Below are 18,898 nucleotides of genomic sequence, written 5' to 3'. Positions count from 1 at the left end.
TAAAAAAATTAAAAATTTTTTAAAAGACCAATAATTAACAAAAGGGACCTAAAAGCAGTTCCTACTTTTGACTAAGATGACTAAGAGCACTGGCTGCTCTTCCAGAGGACCAGGGTTCAACTCCCAGCACCCACATGGCAGCTCACAACTGTCTGTAACTCCAGTTCCAGGGGATCCCACACCCTCACACAGACAGGCACGCAGACAAAATACCAACGCACATAAAATAAAAGTAAGTTAAATTTATTTAAAAAAAAATAAAAGAAGAAATTTCCAGGCAGTAGTGGCCACACTCCTTTAATTTCAGCACTTGGGAGGCAGAGGCAGGTAAAAGTAGATCTCTGTTAGTTCAAGGCCAGCATAATCTACAAAGTGAGTTTCAGGACAGTCAGGGCTACACAGAGAAAACCTGTCGGGGGGGGGGCACAAATGTACAAATGTCAGGATTTAAACTGGATGTTTGTTGTTCCTGTTTAGAAAATATCTGACCCCGGAGAGATGGCTCAGTGGTTAAGAGTACTGACTGCTCTTCCAGAGGACCCGGGTTCAACTCCCAGCACCCACATGGCAGCTCACAACTGTCTAAAGATCCAGTTCCAGAGGATCTTCACACCTTCACACCAATGCACATAAAATAAAAGTTAAATAAACCATAAAAAATAAAAAAATATTAAAAAAAAAAAGAAGAAAATATACAACCCCCTCGGCTGCTGCTATGTGGTGGTGAGGGCGAGGGAAAGATACCCCAGCAACTCCTTGCTCCTACTACCTGTGGAGCTCGAGGGAGCAGACCCTCCCCCTCGAGCAGTCCCTGCACCCACCTGGGCAACACAGTAGAACCGGCCCTGAAGGTGCAGGTTTAGGAGAGCTACCCTACTAGGCCATGAAAGTTGGAGAACTGGCTCTGTCCTTTGCTCATTCCTGCAAGAATGAACAGGAGAGCTCACCCTGGTGGTGAGGACAAGGGAGAGCTGACAGGCTGACCAACCAACCCTGCAACTATCCAGGCCCAGAACCAGGGTTATGAGTTGGTGCACCCCAATATCCACCCTACCAAAGCTGCACAGGGCAACAACAGGATCTCCAAGAGGAGTCCCAGTGAGGGTTCAGCATTGATAGTGTAGCAGAAGGCAGAGACTTCAAATCAGACCAAGGACTCTTGCAATGAACACTTGCAGGTAAAGATATATCGATTAAAAAAAAAATACCAGACCAAGTCTGGGCATGGTCATGCACACTTTTAATCCCAGCACTTGAGAAGCAGAGACAGGTGGATCTTTGTTTAAAATAATAATAATAATAATAATAATAAATAATTCATGTGCATTGGTATTCTGCCTGCACGTATGTCTGTGTGAGGGTGACAGATCCCCAAGATTCCTGGACCTCTAGAAGAGCATCCAGGCAGTGCACTCCAACCACTGAGTCATCTCTCCAGCCCCAGATCTGGTCTAAAAAGTGAGTTCCAGGACAGCCCGGACTGTTACATTGACTGAGCTTTCTGGACTCAGCAGACTTGACTATAAACTGTAAGAAGGGTTAGAGTCTGATCTACAGTTTATTCTAGGGCTTAGGCTAAAGACTGAAGGGCAGTAGCTACCCTGGGGCTGATGTCATGGTGTTATCAGAAGCCCAGGAAGGCAAAGCAATCATGCTTACACATTTTGAGACTTTGTTCACATTCCTTTCAGTGGCCAAAGCAAGTTGCACATACAAGCCCTAAGTCAAGCGGTGTGACACACACTGTGTCCTCCACTTTTAAGTCCAATGTTCAACAGGCAGAGGGAGGCAGATATCTAAATTTAAAGCCAGCCTGATCTATAGAGTCGGTTCCATAACTGTATAAGACCCAGTCTTAAAGGAAAAAAGGTATGGGTAACTATGTTCTTTGAAATAATTGTGTTAAGGAAATAAATTATTTTCTGTAGCATATGAACTTCATGTAAGCTTGTATCTCTCTCGTTTAAAAGAAAGAATGAAAGAAAGGAATTAGTCCATTAATTATTTAAAATATGTGGTGCAACTGTTCGTATGAATTAATCCAAGGCACTTGGAAGACAATTACACTCCGTGTTAATAACGCTGCCAGGCTTTTCCAGTATGCTGCACTCCAAAGAGTACCGTGATTTCGCTGACGGCGCTCACTATTACATATGCATGTGGAAAACAAGCATTTTCATCAGAATTACTGTAATAGCATTAAGGGATTATTATTTTTTTTTCCAGTTTCTTTGGAAGAACAGTCACTAAATCAGATTATTGTTTACTTGACTGCTCTTCTTTTTGTCCTGTACATTTTGGTAACTAGAATCCTGGAAAATATCAACTTCAGAATAAAAACCTGATTTTATACATTAGTGATCTTAAATAAAAGGGGAGGTGCTACGTTTGTGCATCACTTCCTTCAAGAAAGTTAAGTCTGCATTCTGCTTAGGAGAGATAACACTTTTTGTCCCTGTAGGTGGCCCCCTGGTGTAGCCATTAGTAGCTAATGACTTGCAAACAAATAAACAATTAACTCCTTAAGCTGCTGGCTGGGCAACTGTTCATTGAATTGCTAACACTTTCTAAAACAGGATTTTAATTAGTGACATTCAAAACCCAGCCCCCTAGTCAACAAAGCTAGAAGGTGAACTGCTAGAGAATCCCAGCTCGGCACACGTGGGGCAGGAGCCCTCCAGCTCTGCACAACCCAAAAGAGGATGTCTCCCAGCCTTCGGGAAGGTGCTCAGCTCAGGGAAACCAAGCCCTCATCCTGCTCCTTCTCAATTGAGAGCATTTTAGGACTGGACCAGAAAAAAGATTGCCTACCGTCAATAAGACCCCACAGACCGTGGGCAGACACCTGCGGCGACTCAGGTATGCCACAACTTAATTTTTAAGTTCATCTGCCTTTTAGTTTGTCCTTTATTTCGCACAATATGGAGTTAGAAACTACGTTTTCCTTCTGTTCCATAAATACAAAAAGCCCCTAACATGATCGTAAGCAAATAGAATGTCTGCCGTAGATGGGAAAAGATGTTAGTTCACTCGCAGAAAGAGCAAACATCTGCTTCAGAAGACCCTCTGTATGTTTGACACATCAGACAATCGAACTCTCTTCTCTCTGAAAAAAAAATGGTAGAGTCCAAGATGTTCTCTGTCATCACACAGGGTTTCCTTTCTTTTCTTCCTTCCTTCCTTCCTTCCTTCCTTCCTTCCTTCCTTCCTTCCTTTCTTCCTTTCTTCTCTCTCTCTCTCTCTCTCTCTCTCTCTCTCTCTCTCTTCTTTTTTGGGTGATGGGAGAGGCTGTTCTTTTGTGAAATCCTGAAGAATTCTCTAGGAAAATTCAAAATAAGTTACTGAAATGACCTTTTCCCAGATTTATGGAACACAGGCAATCAATCTAAGATGGAGTTTATTCTTCTGATTTTAGAGAAATGTGGCAACCCATGCCTACATGCCCCGGATCTTCCCAGTGAGATTTCATTTCCTTGTCCCGTGGATCACCCAATGCCAGAAGAGAGGGCTTCGAAATATGAAAATTATGTTTCAGCCTCAGAAACACTCTCTTTGAAAAGAGAGTTGAGTTGGTACAGAGGACGAAGACCAAGAACTGCTTTTACCCAAAGTCAGGTGGGAAGATTTTTCACCCAACAGTGATAGCACAGGGCTGCAACTGCTGCGCTGGTGCGCGACAGCCATTCACTTTGGGATCCCAGTGCAGGAGGTCATCAGTGAAACAATTGTAACAGTCTCTGGGTTTTCAAATTTTAAAAATGCATTCAAGTTAACTGCCCGAGTTTAAGAGCATTGTTTTTGTCTGCACAGAGGAAAGCCCAGTTCTGGTGCCATATGGACTGTACCCCTTTAAAGAACCCCTTCCTTATTCTAGGTTGAGGTATTGGAAGATGTCTTCAGAGTGAACTGCTATCCCGGCATTGACATCAGAGAGGACTTAGCTCAGAAGCTGAATCTAGAGGAAGACAGAATCCAGGTAATTTGCAAGCACAGTTACTACCTGTGGTGATAATACAGCAATGTGTCTGAGAACTATTTTGATCTTCCCTTGATTTTAGATTTGGTTCCAAAATCGCCGGGCAAAGCTGAAAAGGTCCCGTAGAGAATCACAATTTCTAATGGCAAAAAAAGCCTTCAACACAGATCTGAAATAGTCAAAAAATTACATATGCGGGCTTCTCTTCCAATTGCAGAACACAAGGAATCAACGGAAATACCAAGTATTTAAAATGTTACCATTTCTTTCCTGTACCTAATCTGAAATTGTCATTCTTTCTGAAAGTATTGTAAAATAAGTATGATTCTAGCATAGTACATATTATAACTGGACATTTTTAGTTATTATGAAGAAACCTTTCCTATATATTTTAATAAATTTTTTTAGAAATGATAGCTATTTTAATATACTTTTCATTGAGAATTTTGTAGATGTATATAATATATTTTAATCATATTCATCCCTTCTCCTTCCCCTAACACTTCTCAGGTGCACCCCATTCTCCCCACTTCCTCCCAACTTCAACAATAACAACAATATTTCCAAACGAGTAAAGCTAATCTAATAAATTAGTATGTGCACTAAAATCACTAAGCTCATACATAAACTAAGAGATCCCACAGACGGGATGCGACTAACAAAGTATTTTAAAAGTGGAGCAATAGAAAAAGAAGGGTCCAATTTATTTCAATTAGTTTCTTTTCATCTTGAGACGCAGTTATACATATCTATATCATAGGGTGAGTTGTGAACCTTCTGTTGATTTCTGGCTGTGTGTTCAAACAAATCCTTACAGCACACCAGTTTCAAGGTTTTTGTTTGTTTGTTTGGTTGGTTGGTTTGTTTTAAGTCATCATGACAAAGTACAGATCTAAGACCATCAACTCTCCTATTCCCGTCACTGTATTGTACTGCCAAAAAGAATCAAGCTTCAGGGCTGGTGAGACAGTCCAGAAGGTAGAGGCACTTGCTGCCATGCCTGGAGACCCAGGCTCCATCAGTCCCCCAGATCCCACAGAATAGAAAGAGAAAATCAATACTTGAAAGTGGTTTTCTGATCTCCACACATGCACCATGTGCCTGCGCAAACACACACGCATGCACACCACACGTGTACTCACACGTGCGTCCGTCCACACCATGAATAAATAAGTCTGACTTTAGCGATTTAAAAGTAAGTTTGCAGATTAGATGCAAATTTTAAGCAGCTTCCAGGTTTGTTTGCTGTGCTCTTCTTTTGTTGTTTTAAGTGACAGGGGTCCTCTTGTTTCTGTGTCCAATCACTACCCGCCTCGGTACCACGCTGCATTGACTGGCTTTTTGGATGTGCCCTGACACAGCGCCTGGAAATAACCAGGGCACTTTCTGTGGACAAACCATACCTGCCACCTGAAGATAAAGCAAGGAGAGATGTGACAATAAGGGAGTCCTCTCCTCTGTTAAAAACTAACAAACAAAAATCCCTAGGCATAGCCGGGCGGTGGTGGCGCACGCCTTTAATCCCAGCACTCGGGAGGCAGAGGCAGGCAGATCTCTGTGAGTTTGAGGCCAGCTTGGTCTACAAGAGCTAGTTCCAGGACAGGAACCAAAAGCTACGGAGAAACCCTGTCTCAAAAAAAAAAAAAAAAAAAAAAAACAACTAGGTATTTGTCTCCCCGGTTAATGAAAAAACCTGTGGGTAGGTTTTTGTTTAGTATTGAAAAGTTGGTTTGAATGCTCCAATTCTGTCCAATGGTAGCGAGATTTCAGTTTTCTACACCTGAACTGAATTCTCCTTTTTCTTTCCTATCCCTCCGTCCATCCTATTTCCCTGTGAACACCAGAGTAAAGGTTCTTACTGAACCTATCCAATTCATTACCACTACACGTTTTTTTTTCTGGGATATTTACCTATTTATTGAAAGACAGCTTGTTGTTATTTCTGAGTTTGACTCAGAACTTTGTCAAATAATTTACTGGCAGCACATTTGGGGCAGAGAGCTCTGTTTCCTAACAATTGGTCAGCAATAAACTGCTCATTCTTCCCCACTATCGCCAAGGCAGGGAAGGAGGAGGAAAAGGTGAACAGGGCTGTCACTAGGAAGGCCTGGGGTTAAAGGGCTTACTCCTGCCAGCATAAGGAACCACTGCCATTAGTAAAGAGTTCGTGCAGTCCTTATGAAGTACATCAGCCAACATTTCTCATCAGCCAGTAGTTCTCTTTCTTCTCCACTGGGCTCCTACGAAAACGTTGAATTTGATGGTTGGAAGCTAACAGGGGCAGAAGGGGGGGCGGGTTTGTCATGTAATAGAAATAAGCTTTTATTTCATTTTGTAAACAATACTGCCAAAGTGGAAGCCACTTCAAGTCTTATCCTTCAGAGATAACCACCGTTAAATATGTTATAAATCTTATATATCATTAAAAAATTGTTAGCTTGTTGTTGGTTGTGCTGTTGTTTATTCATTATGATCATAACTTGCAGTATCTTGTCATGCCAGAATTACTGTTTTCTCCTTAGTATCTGCTTTGTTTATAAGATTTCAAGTCTTGAACAGAGAAACTACTCTACTTACTAATTTTTGAGCATTTTTGAATTAGTGTGTTTCGCAAATTTTGATTTCAAACCAAAGCCACAGTTTGTCTGTAATTAAAGCCAAGCTCATAAAGACGGTGAGGAGTCTGTAAAAGATTCCACAACCAAAAAGAAGATGAAGCAGCTCTGCAGACACTGCTCAGCAATCTTCAGAGGGGTATGGGAAAGCTGGTGCAGCTAGAAGTCTGATGAGGAACTGCGCCAGTGACTAGGCAGCAGTCTTCACCGCTGCATTTCCCAGCACAACCTTGTAGCATTGACTCCTGGGTCCTAAAACTCAGCCTGGCTTACAACTAAGATAAGTTCTGTGTGACCCATGGTGTTATGTTTTTATAACTGAAATAATAATGCGGCCTCACAATAATTACAGAGGATATAATTAGCGTTGGGCTCAGAAGGAGAGCACTCACCTACCCTGCATAAAACCCCCAACTCTAGCACCACAGAAAAAAGGATTACAATTGTAATTGAAATAAATAATATTTAGATGTCAGGAAAAAAATTAAGATAGTTTGCATTGTTGAAAATAACTGTAAATGTGATGTATAGCCATTTATTTTTAAATATTAATTACAATACCACTTCTATTATGATTCTTATGAGACAAAATTGTATTATATAAGAATATTCAAGAAGAAGGACAGCATACAAGATCAGCATTGTATTCCCCTGAAAATCATTTTCAAAAACCTGAAAGATAATGACTGATCTTATTTGAGGAACTAATGACTCAGGTAATATAATTTAATGGAATTAAAATTACCAAAATTTGTAAAGAACATAATGACATTCAGGGGGAAACTGGAAGTTAATTTTAAGGGAGGGAGAAAACAAGCAAAATGCAAAGCTAGGGTAGAATTCTTTCTCCTGAGCTCAGGAAAATCCTTAATCCACAGCTTATCTCTGCTGCTGGTAATTCCAGGCCTTTGTCTCCATTAATGCCCAGGACAAGGTGAACAGTAGCAGCAAATCAAACTAATGCAGTCAGGCTAATACCTGCAGAGTCTCTATTATCTGCCGTCTACCCAAATGAAGTTATTTGGTCTCCCGTAATGGCGTTTGTCTCTGCTAAAGCCAGCTAGACAAAGCCCATCAGTAAAGAGTTCTGGTGGGAACAATGGTTGTGTGTGCTGGTGGTCAGCTCCGGAGTTAATCAGTGTTAATAGCAGCTTCCCCCACTGACATCTTATCACACATCGCACAAATAACATAACCCTCCCATTACCCAGCCAGCACACAGCACCGCTGGGGACTCAAGCAGGGCAAGTGAGCTCGCCTGTTTACGTGATGTGAGGCCCAAGTCACTGAGTCAATTAATGACTTTCTGAGTCTGTTCTAGCCCCGAATGAGACAAAGACTCTACTGCCTTTGGTTTAGCCTAGCGCTCTCTTCCTGTCTCTTGTTGCACCCACACAAGACAACGGAGACAACTCCCAGTGACTCTCACTGAGACCCCAACCCTATGAGGCTCACCCCCCTTTCAATTTCCTCTTTCATTTTTCATTCTCACCCTTCAGTGCTCATTGACCTTGGCAGGCGTGGTGGTATCGGCAAGCTTTATTGAATGAGTCCCACAAATGAACCCCCCACAAAAGAACTCTGGAAACTAAAAAGTTTACTGCTGTCTTCTGTTACAAAATCACTAATGTTGAGGAACCAAACCACCTGCTTCTGTTCTCCAGTCTGTCTCAGAGGATGGCTGACACGGCCATCTACCTAACAGACATTTATGACAAGGTAATGTCAATAAACTGAATGACAATGTAGGTTGTATCCTGTTGTCTGTTTGCCACATCGAAAACTAACAAATAGGGATTGGAGGGGCAGCTCAGCTGTTAAAGTCCATGCTGCAGCAAACATAAAAATCTGTGGAGGCACTTGACTGCAACCCCATTGCTGCTTGGGGTTTAGGGTAGGAGCTGAAACAGGTTCACTGGTTAGGCAGACTAGCTGAATTGGTGAATCTCAGGTTCAATGAGAAAACCAGTTTCACAACCAAGGGCCAGTGATTTGGCTCACTCGATAGAGGCACCTCCCACCAAGCCAGAAAACGTAAGTTTGATCCCTGGGACACATTTGGTAGAAGAGAAGGTAATCCCACAAGTTGTCCCCGGGGGACTGACACACAAACATCACGGCATGCACACACAGGCCCACACACATACACTGGCCTACGTGCATACACATACAAACCACTAAATAAATAAAAGGGGTTTTGGTTTTTGTTTGTTTGTTGTTTTTCAAGACAGGGTTTCTCTGTAGCTTTGGAGCCTGTGCTAGAACTAGCTCTTTAGACCAGGCTGGTCTCGAGTGTGATTGCACTCACAGAGATCCACCTGCCTCTCCTTCCACGTGCTGGGATTAAAGGCGTGCGCCACCGCCGCCCAGCATAAATAAAAAATTTTTTAAAAGGTGAAGGACAATTGAGGGCTAGGATGATGTGTATCCCTTGCCTCTACACACGCATATACACACAAACATACCACACACATGTGTACACAAAACTAGCAAAAACCATGAGCCTGAGCCTGGCTTCTTCTGTCAAATGCTAGCTGATCCATAGACTTGGAAGCAAGTTTCCAACCTCTCAGTTTTGGGCGTTGCAAAGTCAGCACTGCAGTGTCTCTGGAGGTGTGGTGGAGGAGTAAGCATCTGTTGACTCAGGTTTTCAGTATTTCTGAAAACTTGCCTTTTAGTTTTATGACCACCCTAATTCCAAGAATTCCTATGTGAGACCCAATCCCAGTGTGATTTTGGTGGTGGAGTCTTTGGAACCCAGCCTGAAAGAACACAACAAACCTAAACCTATCTTTACAGAAGTAAACAGATGACTTAGTCAAGTTGGTATTGAAATTAACTATCATAACATAGTAAAAATGGCGACATGGTTTACTTTTTTAAATAATGGATTTGTAGTATATGAATTCTATCTCAAAAGAGATTTTTCTGTTTCTGCAAGCAAATGAGACCAACATTCTACTGCTGAGCAAATCCTTAGCCCTTTGCATAGAGAGAGAGATAGATGATAGATAGATAGATAGATAGATAGATAGATAGATAGATAGATATTTTTTAATTTTTTAAGATACTAAAAAGAGACTTGGTAGATGGGAGAACTGAATACAGAGGACTGGGTGGTGCTCCTGGGACAGGAAGGGGTGGCAAGGAAGGGAGAGATGCCCTTAGAGACTGCACAGCGAGGGGAAGGAACCAGAACCAGAAAAAGAGTATGTATGTGATTGTATTGGTTTTCTTGCTATCATCCCCGTACTGCAGTGATATATTGGAAGTGAGTAGGCACAAGTTGACTTCATACTTTTAAATGGATTGAGTGGGGGGGGGAAGCTTTTTATATTACGCCTGCAACATTTATACTCGATAGCTACAAAATGTATTACATTAAGTCTCACATAGGCAGATTAATTTCATTAATTAGCCAGAGTGTCTCGCTATGAAGACAAAATGACATCGTGTCAACGCCTCTTCCCAGCACAACTTGACAGGTGTTTGGTGAATTTGTAAGGGAATTGTTAGGGACTGGGCTATGACTCAGGGGTAGAACTCTTGTCTGGCATCCAAGAGAACTCAGGTTCAGTCTCCAGTACTTTGAAGCTCCTCCCTCACCACAAAATCGGTAGGGAAAGAGGTAGAGAACAACTGAATTGCAGCAGCCCATTGTGTGTCAAGAAAACACGCCTGCTCTGTGTGATTTAAGCCCGCGACATCTTGTGCTGCTTGGGAGAAACGTGACATCGATTTTTGCCGTTCTCCCTCCCCTGTGGATGCCCCACATTATCTGGGTGTGTTAAGTTCATCACAGTTGCTAGCTGATAGCTATGATGTCTCCTTGCAGCTTTTTTTGCAAACGCAATTTGATTTAAAAACAAAAAGATTCTTCAACCTGGACATTTTAAATCTTTCTGTTAAATAACTCCTGAGAGAAGGGAGAAAACTAAACCAACATACGTAAATTGCAGGGCTGGGAAGAGCTCAATGAAAGACTTGCTTGCTACACATGCATGAAGACCCAAGTTCAGATTTTTAGCAACCCAGTCTCACTCCTACAATTAAAACACTAGGGAAGCCAAGACAGGAAGCTCCATGAGGCTCCTTGAAGTTCTGAGGATAGCCAGTCTGCTCTAATAGCAAGTTCCAGGTTCAGTGACAGAATCTGTCTTAGGAATAAAGTGGAGGGGCCAGGCTCACCCAGTAAAAGCACCTGCCACCAAGCCTTACAACCTGATTTTAAACCCCTGGAATCGGCATGATATGAGAAAATATACTCCAGCACGTTGGCCCCTGACACCCACACCTATGTCATGGCACTTAAATATGCAGTCTCTCTATATAGATGTTTCTCAAATATATATATTTGAAAATAAGACTGAAAGCAATTGAAGAGAACACCTTTGACTTCCTCATACATGCACATATGTACTATATATATATACATATATATATACACACACACACAAAAATAAATAAATAAATAAAAGAATGTCTAAAATTAGTGATAATAAAATATGTACAAAAAGTTGTGAAGCCGGGTAGTGGTGGCGCACGCCTTTAATCCCAGCACTCAGGAGGCAGAGGCAGGCGGATCTCTGGGAGTTCGAGGCCAGCCTGGTCTACAAGAGCTAGTTCCGGGACAGGTACCAAAGCTACAGAGAAACCCTGTCTCGAAAAAAACAAAAAAAAAACAAAACAAAAAAAAAAAAGTTGTGAACTATATAAAGCAGTGATACAGGAAGAAAAGTATGTCTGTAGCACATACATCGTTGAAAAAACTAAAAGTATATAAATTAGACCCAAGCAGTTAAGAGAGAATTATAGAAAATACAAGTAACAAATATGAACAAGAATGGAAATGATAAAGATGAGATTGAAAAGAGCACGTGGGAACTGGTGTCTAGCACATGCTTGTGTACCCAGCGTTTGGGAAGTGGCACCAGGATGGTCAGCCACAAATACAAGGCTAGCCTCAACTACATAACCAAGTCGATTGTAGAATGGGTTACATGAGACCTTGTCTCAAAAACAAAACAAAGTAACAACAATGAAGAGTGGGTAGAAATATTTTCCAGGCCTTGAACAAATTTTTTAAAACTCCCAAGGGAGCTAGGGACCTGGCTCAGGGGTTAGGACAACTCGCTGCTCTTGCGAGGACCCTGAGTTCAGGTCCCAGCACCCACATGGCAGCTCATATGGGTCTGTAAGAGCAGTTCCAGGGAATTCCAGGTTCTCTTCTGACCTCCACAGAGACTGGTGTGCAAGTGGTACGTATGCATACATGCAAGCAAACCCTCATACACATAAAATAAAAATAAATAACTTTTTAAAACTCCAGAATTGCAAAGTTTGGTTTCTTTAGAGCTAATTGGGTTTTGTTTGTTGCTTGACTCTGTTGCTATTATTTGACACTTGGTCTATGTAATCCTGACTGGACTAGAACCACACCTAGAAATAGAACTTTTGAATAATAATTTTTTTTCAAGACAGGGTTTCTCTGTGTAACAGCCCTGGTTGTCCTGGAACTCACTCTGTAGACCAGGCTGGCCTTGAACTCACAGAGATCTGCCCGCCTCTGCCTCCTGAGTACTGGGATTAGAGGCGTGTGCCACCTCTACCCGACTGAATCTCCAATTTAAACATTTTAAAGTTTTACCAAACACTCCATAAATTGTTCTGGAATATTGAAAAGGAAGGCAAGCTGCTAAATTATTTAATGCAACAAGAAAGCAAATCTTACCCATAACTGGTGAATATTGATGCAAAAATACCAAATGAAATATTAGCTAACATAACCCAACACCACTATAGCAAAATGACACAGTATGACCAAATAGGCTTACTCTAGGAATACAAGATTGGCTCAGTCCTAGGAAATGTAGCAATTGTATAACGTATCAGTGTACGTAAAGGAAGAACTCATGCACTGACCTCCATTGATTCTTGCCAATCTAGAATAAAGCCCACTTAATTAAAAATAAAGCTAAGCCAGGTGGTGGTGGCACTTGGAAGGCAGAGGAGGGTGGATCTCTGTGTGTTTGAGGTCATTCTGGTCTGCAGAGCGAGTTCCAAGACATCCAAGGCTACACACAGAGAAACCCAGTCTTGAAACACCAATAATAATAAGCACTCACCAGCACTCAGAAGGTAGAGGTGTACATATTTCTGCAAGTTAGAGACCAGTCTGGTCTACATAGCAAGTTCCAGAACAGTCAGGGCTACAGAGTGATCTCTGGTCTCAAACAAACACTCAAAGGCAGGGGAAATAGCTAGAGGTAAACAGCATATACCTACCAACAAACTTAGTGAAACAGAAATTGGTGATACTGCCGGGTAGTGGTGGTGCATGCCTTTAATTCCAGCACTTGCAGAAGAAAGCAGTGAGTTCGAGGCCAGCCTGGTCTACCAAGTGAGTTCCAGGATAGCCAGGATTGTTAAACAGAGAAACAACAACAAAAACAACAACAACAACAAATACTGCAAGGAGAAACGAATTAATTATTACAACTGGAGACTTAAGCAGTCATGGGAACACATAAAAGTGATGACTTACTCGGAACAAAACACCACCAATCTTAGCTGTCACTTCTACAGTACCAAGGCAGAGTACACCACCAAACATAGCTCTCATTTCTATGGTAACAGAGCAGAGTACACCTTCACTTGTGAGTGCTGAGGGTTGAGGGTGCCAGGGTATCAAACCCAGCATCTCATGCAAGTCAGAAAAATGCTTCCTGCCGGGCGGTGGTGGCGCACGCCTTTAATCCCAGCACTCGGGAGGCAGAGGCAGGCGGATCTCTGTGAGTTCGAGACCAGCCTGGTCTACAAGAGCTAGTTCCAGGACAGGCTCCAAAACCACAGAGAAACCTTGTCTCAAAAAACCAAAAAAAAAAAAAAAAAAAAAAGAAAGAAAAGAAAAGAAAAAAGAAAAATGCTTTCTACCCGTGAGTGAGACTTGTTCCCCAACCCACACATGTATGTTATCTCAAGTACGTGTATTCTGGGTACTAAAATGTCACAAACTGATAAAGTTACCAAATATGTTTTCTGAGCAGAATGGAATTAAACCAACATAGTAAAGGCTTAACTCAGCAAGTTCCAAGTATTCAAGCCCTGCACATTCCAAAGAACCTGGCCCTTGTAAGCCTGTTAGGAGATATCTTTGAGACCTTGCTATATCCTGCCTGATAAAAGTACTTTTGTATTCTTGGGTCTTGGGTCAGGCTAGATAAGTTATGCAAACTATTTAACTTAAGGTGGTGATTTAGACCGCACTGTACCAGGGTTATAAGTAGGGGGGTTATCTGACACCTGAGTGACTAAGGTCAACCACAAGGGTAGGCCCTGCTCATTTGACCAACCCTGCCTCCGGAGCGTTGGGATTAAAGACATGCTCCACCACTGCCCAACCAAGGTAGATCCTCTTAAGTAACAAAGAAGAATGCTAGAGAGTGCAAGTTTATAGTACAAAAAGGAGAAACAAGAAAACACAGATGTAGCTGCTTATTTTTTTAAAGATACACAAAGAACACAAACCAGGAAGAGACTGCTTACCTTGAGGGAGCTGAGATGTGTGACAGGAACGGGAGCGTAGGAATGGAGGAGGCTGAGGAGGAAATGACAGTTTTCCTGCATAAGGAATACCGCACAGTGTGACTCTCTGACTTGTAGGCATGTTTCAAACAAGGCTGAGAGGAAAAAAAATCTCTTACACGTAAATAAAACCAAGACAATGAACTTTAGGTTAATTCAAATGCATTGTGTGGGGGAAAGCTGCACAGGGAATTTTGGGACCTTGTTTTCTCTATATAAACCCAGATTAAAGATAAAGAAGCAGGGACTAGAGAAACAAACGGCTCAGCAGTTCAGAGCACCGGCTGCTCCTGCAGAGGACCCAGGTTCAGTTTCCAGGACCCACACGGAGCCTTACAACTGCCTGTAACTCAGCTCCCGGGCATCCAACGCTGTATTCTAACCTCCATGGGCACCTGTGTGTAACACACACACACACACACACACACACACACGCAATAGACCATCAGTTTGATTCCTTGCTCAATATGTATACATACTAAATACTGTGCCTAGTTAATAAGCTTGCTTTTTGTATGAATCAACCATTCTGAAACTATTCTGTATCTTACAGGTTTGGGCAAGTAGGTGGACGTGACGAGGAAACGCAAGCCGGTTTCTCTCAGGTGTGGAGGTACGGAAGCATACCGCGGCTGTGAAAGCCGGACTGCCGGGCTGGGATTGGAGCCAGACTGCAGAGTTCGGTTGTGTGGGAGCAGAATGTTGGGCAATGATAGGCTGTAGCTCTGTGGACTGGGTTCTAGAACAGCACTTGGGAGCAGGGAATGGTGGACTTGTCCTTGGGTTAGCACTTGCGAGGCCTCACATTCTGTGACATTGTATCTGCCCCAGTGTTACCGTCCAACCTTGGCTGGAATGCTCACTCAAGACCTGTTAGGCTGCGGTCAGAACCTGGGGCCTTCCACATGCTAGGCCAAGTTCCACCACTGAACTGCATTCCAAGCTTGGCCTCTCTGTTAAGTTACAGAGATGATTATCTGCCAAAGGCACTTTTTAGTTTGAGGCTTGGAACAATAGCAGAGTAAACATCCAGGGCCAGTGTGTGAGTCAGACTTTTCCCTGCAGCAAGAGAAGAAACTTCCTGGAGCGGTACGGGGATCAATAGGCTCATTGGAAGCCTGATCTAGGATCTGGCCATAGCTAGAGCTCACATGACATCATTGGGAGCACCTTCCCTTTCCCTCAGGCCTCCTCTGCTCGTGGACACTGTGTGATGAAATGACTCAAGGCCCATCTCTGGCCGGTGTAGGCAACTAAAGAGAGGGCAAGAAGCCTGCCAGACCCAGGGGGGAAGTCTCCAGGATTCCCAGGTCTAAGGGTTGAGTAGTTAGCCACTCTTAGCCCACAGAGATGGGCCACTTTCTCCAGCAGCCTCTGAAACTGCAAGGAATAGGGGCAGGTTTCTCACAAGGAAGCACACAGAAGAAAGTCTGGCACACACACAAAGCAAGGAGTCTCACCACTTGTCCTGGCTGCAGACTTCCTGAAGTTTTTATTTCTGTTGACGCCTCCCACGTGGAAATACATACATACATACATACATACATACATACATACATACATACGTAACCTAGCCTCTTTGCTCTGTGACAAGCGCCTGTGGGAATGCCAGTCCTCACACAACTGGGTAGACATGAACGCATTTTGTGTCATCTGTCCCCATGGACTACCTGGTTTAGAAACTGAGTACAAGCTCAGCGACTCTCACTTAAAATTCCGAAGACCTCCGAAGGGATCCCTGACTCAGTCTCTCCTCAGCGGGCCTCCCTAGTACACTTGTTGCCAGGCAGTAAATCTCTGAGACAGCTGTCTGATTTCACCTGCTATAGAACTCTTTCTGCTTCTGTCTTCAAGCCTGTCCTTAAAAACGGGAGAAACTTAATTTATATATTTTTGTCTTTAGCTTAGTGGATAAAACCTCCCCACCTACTTGTGGCCCTCTTGGCCTTTGTTGGAGGAGCCACAGTCCCAGTCTTCTACAAGTTGATGCACCATGTCTTCAGGAACATCTCGGCCCAGAGGATCCACTTTGTCTCCAGGTATCATTCTGTGGGTTGCTTTTGAACACCCTATATCTTTATTTCATTTTATTTTCAAGTTTTATTTTTATTTCATGTGCATTAGTGTTTCACCTATCTGTTATCTGTGTGAAGGTGTCAGATCCCCTGGAACTGGAGTCACAGACAGTTGTGAGCTGCCACGTGGGTGCTGGGAATTGAACCCAGGTCCTCTGGAAGAGCAGCCAGTGCTCTTAACCACTGAGCCATCTCTCCGGCCCGAACACCTGTATCTTAAAATGACCTGAATTTGGATCCCCAGCTGCTATACACAAAAGGAAAGCATAGGGGTCTGCAGTTCCAGAACCGGGGAAGTGGGGAGAGGGATCCCTAGGGCTCGCTCGACAGCCTGCCTAGCCAAACGGCTGGACTCCAGGGTCAGTGAAAAACCCTGTCTCAAATAGAATAGAAGGTATTGTGGCACACTCCTAGAACTTGGGAGGTGAGGCAGGAGGATCGGGAATTCAAGATTAGTCTCAGCATTGTAGCAAGTCGAGGCCAGGTTGAGATACCCTCTCAAAAAAAAGGGGGGCTGGTAATTGAGGAAGACACCTCACGTAGAAATGTACACACATACACACACACACACACACACACACACAGTGCAGACCCCCTGAAGAGTAGGGCTGCTCCTGTGAGTATCTGTGGGAAGAGCTAGGAGAGCAAAGGGAACAACCAAGTACTGAAAAGTAAGGAAAAGTGAGCAGGGTCAGAGCCTAGGAAATCAAGAGGTCCTCTTCTGGGATACAGAGGCTAGGTTTTTGTCTAAAGTACTGAAAGTCTTATGTTGGGGGAAAAATGCATCTGATTTTCAATTTAAGAAAGCCTTCTCTGGGCTAAGGAAACTGCCCTGCAGTTAAGCACACTGATTTGCCCTTCCAGAAGAGTTGACAACTATCTGTAACTCCAGTCTGCCCTCTGCTGGCCTGCTTGAGTACTGCATGCATGTATGTGGTACACAGATGCAGGCCAACAGCTCTACACTAAAAGTAAAAAAATCTTTATAAAAAGGGAGAGAGGGAGAAAAGGAAAGACAGAGGAAGGGAGAGAGAGAGGGAGAGGGAGGGAGGCAGGAAAGAAGGAAGCTACTCTGAGCCAGGTATGGTGGTGCATGCGTGTAATTCAGGTGCTCAGGAGGCTGGACAGTGATTGAATCTGAGGATTTTGAATGCTAGTTCAGCTATTTGATGTCTCCTGTTCTCATTTTCTTTTTGTTTTAGTTAATAGATTCTTTACCTCCTCAACCTTTTTTCATAGCTGTCTCAAAGTGAATTTTTTTTCAAAGTGAATCTTTTATTGTGAAAATAATATATTCTCTAGCATAAGAACAGACAGGAGAACCAATGGAACCAAATAGAAGACCCGTATATCAATCCACACATCTTCGAACACCTGATCTTTGATAAAGAAGCAAAAAATATCAAATGGAAAAAAGAAAGCATATTTAACAAGTGCTGCTGGCATAACTGGATATCAACATGTAGAAGAATGAAAATAGACCCATATCTATCACCATGCACAAAACTCGAGTCCAAATGGATCAAATACCTCAACATAAAGCCAGCCACACTGAACCTCATAGAAGAGAAAATGGGAAGTACACTTGAACACATTAGCACAGGAAACTACTTCCTAAATACAACCCAACAGCAAGGACATGGAAACAACTAATAAATGAGACCTCCTAAAACTGAAAAGCTTTGGTAAAGCAAAGGACACTGTCAACAAGACAAAACGACAGACAGAGGTCTGATCTCCAAAATATACAAAGAACTAAAGAAATTGGACACCAAAGATCACATAATCCAATTTAAAAAAAAAAAATGGAGTACAGACCTAAACAGAGAACTCTCAACAGAGGAATCTAAAATGACTGAAAGACACTTAAGGAAATGCTCAACATCCTTAGTCATCAGAGAAATGCAAATCAAAACAACTTGAGATTCCATCTTACACCTGTAAGAATGGCCAAAACCAAAAACACTGATGACAACTTATGCTGGAGAGGTTGTGGGGAAAAGGGAACACTTCTGCATTGCTGGTGGGAATGCAAGCTGGTACAACCCTTTTGGATGTCAGTGTGGCGATTTCTCAGAAAATTAGGAAACAACCTTCTTCAAGACCCAATAATACCACTTTATTGAAGGATGCTCAATCGTGCCACAAGGACATGCGCTCAACTATGTTCATAGCAGCTTTGTTTGTCATAGTCAGAACCTGGAAACAACCTAAATGCCCCTCTATCGAAGAATGGATAAGAAAAATATGGTACATTTACACAATGGAGTACTACACAGCAGAAAAAAATAACAACAGCTTGAATTTTGCAGGAAAATGGATAGAGCTAGAAAACATTACTTTGGGCCAGGCGGTGGTGGCGCACGCCTTTAATCCCAGCACTTGGGAGGCAGAGGCAGGCGAATCTCTGTGAGTTCGAGACCAGCCTGGTCTACAGGAGCTAGTTCCAAGACAGGCTCCAAAACCACAGAGAAACCCTGTCTCAAAAAACCAAAAAAAAAAAAAAAAAAAAAAAAGAAAAAAGAAAACATTACTTTAGGTCTAGAGAGATGGCTCAGTGGTTAAGAGCACTGGGCACTGGCTGCTCTTCCAGAGGACTCTAGTTTAATTCCCCAGCACCCACATGGCCGTTCACAACTGTCTGTAAC

The 18,898-nt window shown here is 42.8% G+C and overlaps 1 protein-coding gene across 1 annotated transcript; it reads left to right on the top strand.

Moving 5' to 3' along the window:
- Positions 1–2,702: 2,702 nt before the first annotated feature.
- Positions 2,703–4,154, top strand: Hesx1 (HESX homeobox 1). The gene is made up of 4 exons (XM_057769993.1): positions 2,703–2,859; positions 3,416–3,615; positions 3,875–3,976; positions 4,059–4,154. The coding sequence occupies exons 1-4, from the start codon at positions 2,703–2,705 to the stop codon at positions 4,152–4,154; spliced, it is 555 nt and encodes a 184-aa protein (XP_057625976.1).
- Positions 4,155–18,898: the final 14,744 nt, after the last annotated feature.

The sequence above is a fragment of the Chionomys nivalis genome, chromosome 5 (assembly GCF_950005125.1).
Source record: "Chionomys nivalis chromosome 5, mChiNiv1.1, whole genome shotgun sequence".
Taxonomy (NCBI): Eukaryota; Metazoa; Chordata; class Mammalia; order Rodentia; family Cricetidae; genus Chionomys; species Chionomys nivalis.
The sequence above is the reverse complement of the archived record's forward strand: the minus strand, read 5'-3'. Positions and strand labels throughout refer to the sequence as shown.

Coding starts and splice junctions, on each gene's coding strand:
- Hesx1 (XM_057769993.1), top strand. CDS start 2,703: ATGTCTCCCAGCCTTCGGGAAGGTGCTCAGCTCAGGGAAACCAAGCCC. Junction 2,860..3,415: donor AGACACCTGCGGCGACTCAG/GTATGCCACAAC, acceptor TTCTGATTTTAG/AGAAATGTGGCAACCCATGC. Junction 3,977..4,058: donor TAGAGGAAGACAGAATCCAG/GTAATTTGCAAG, acceptor CCTTGATTTTAG/ATTTGGTTCCAAAATCGCCG.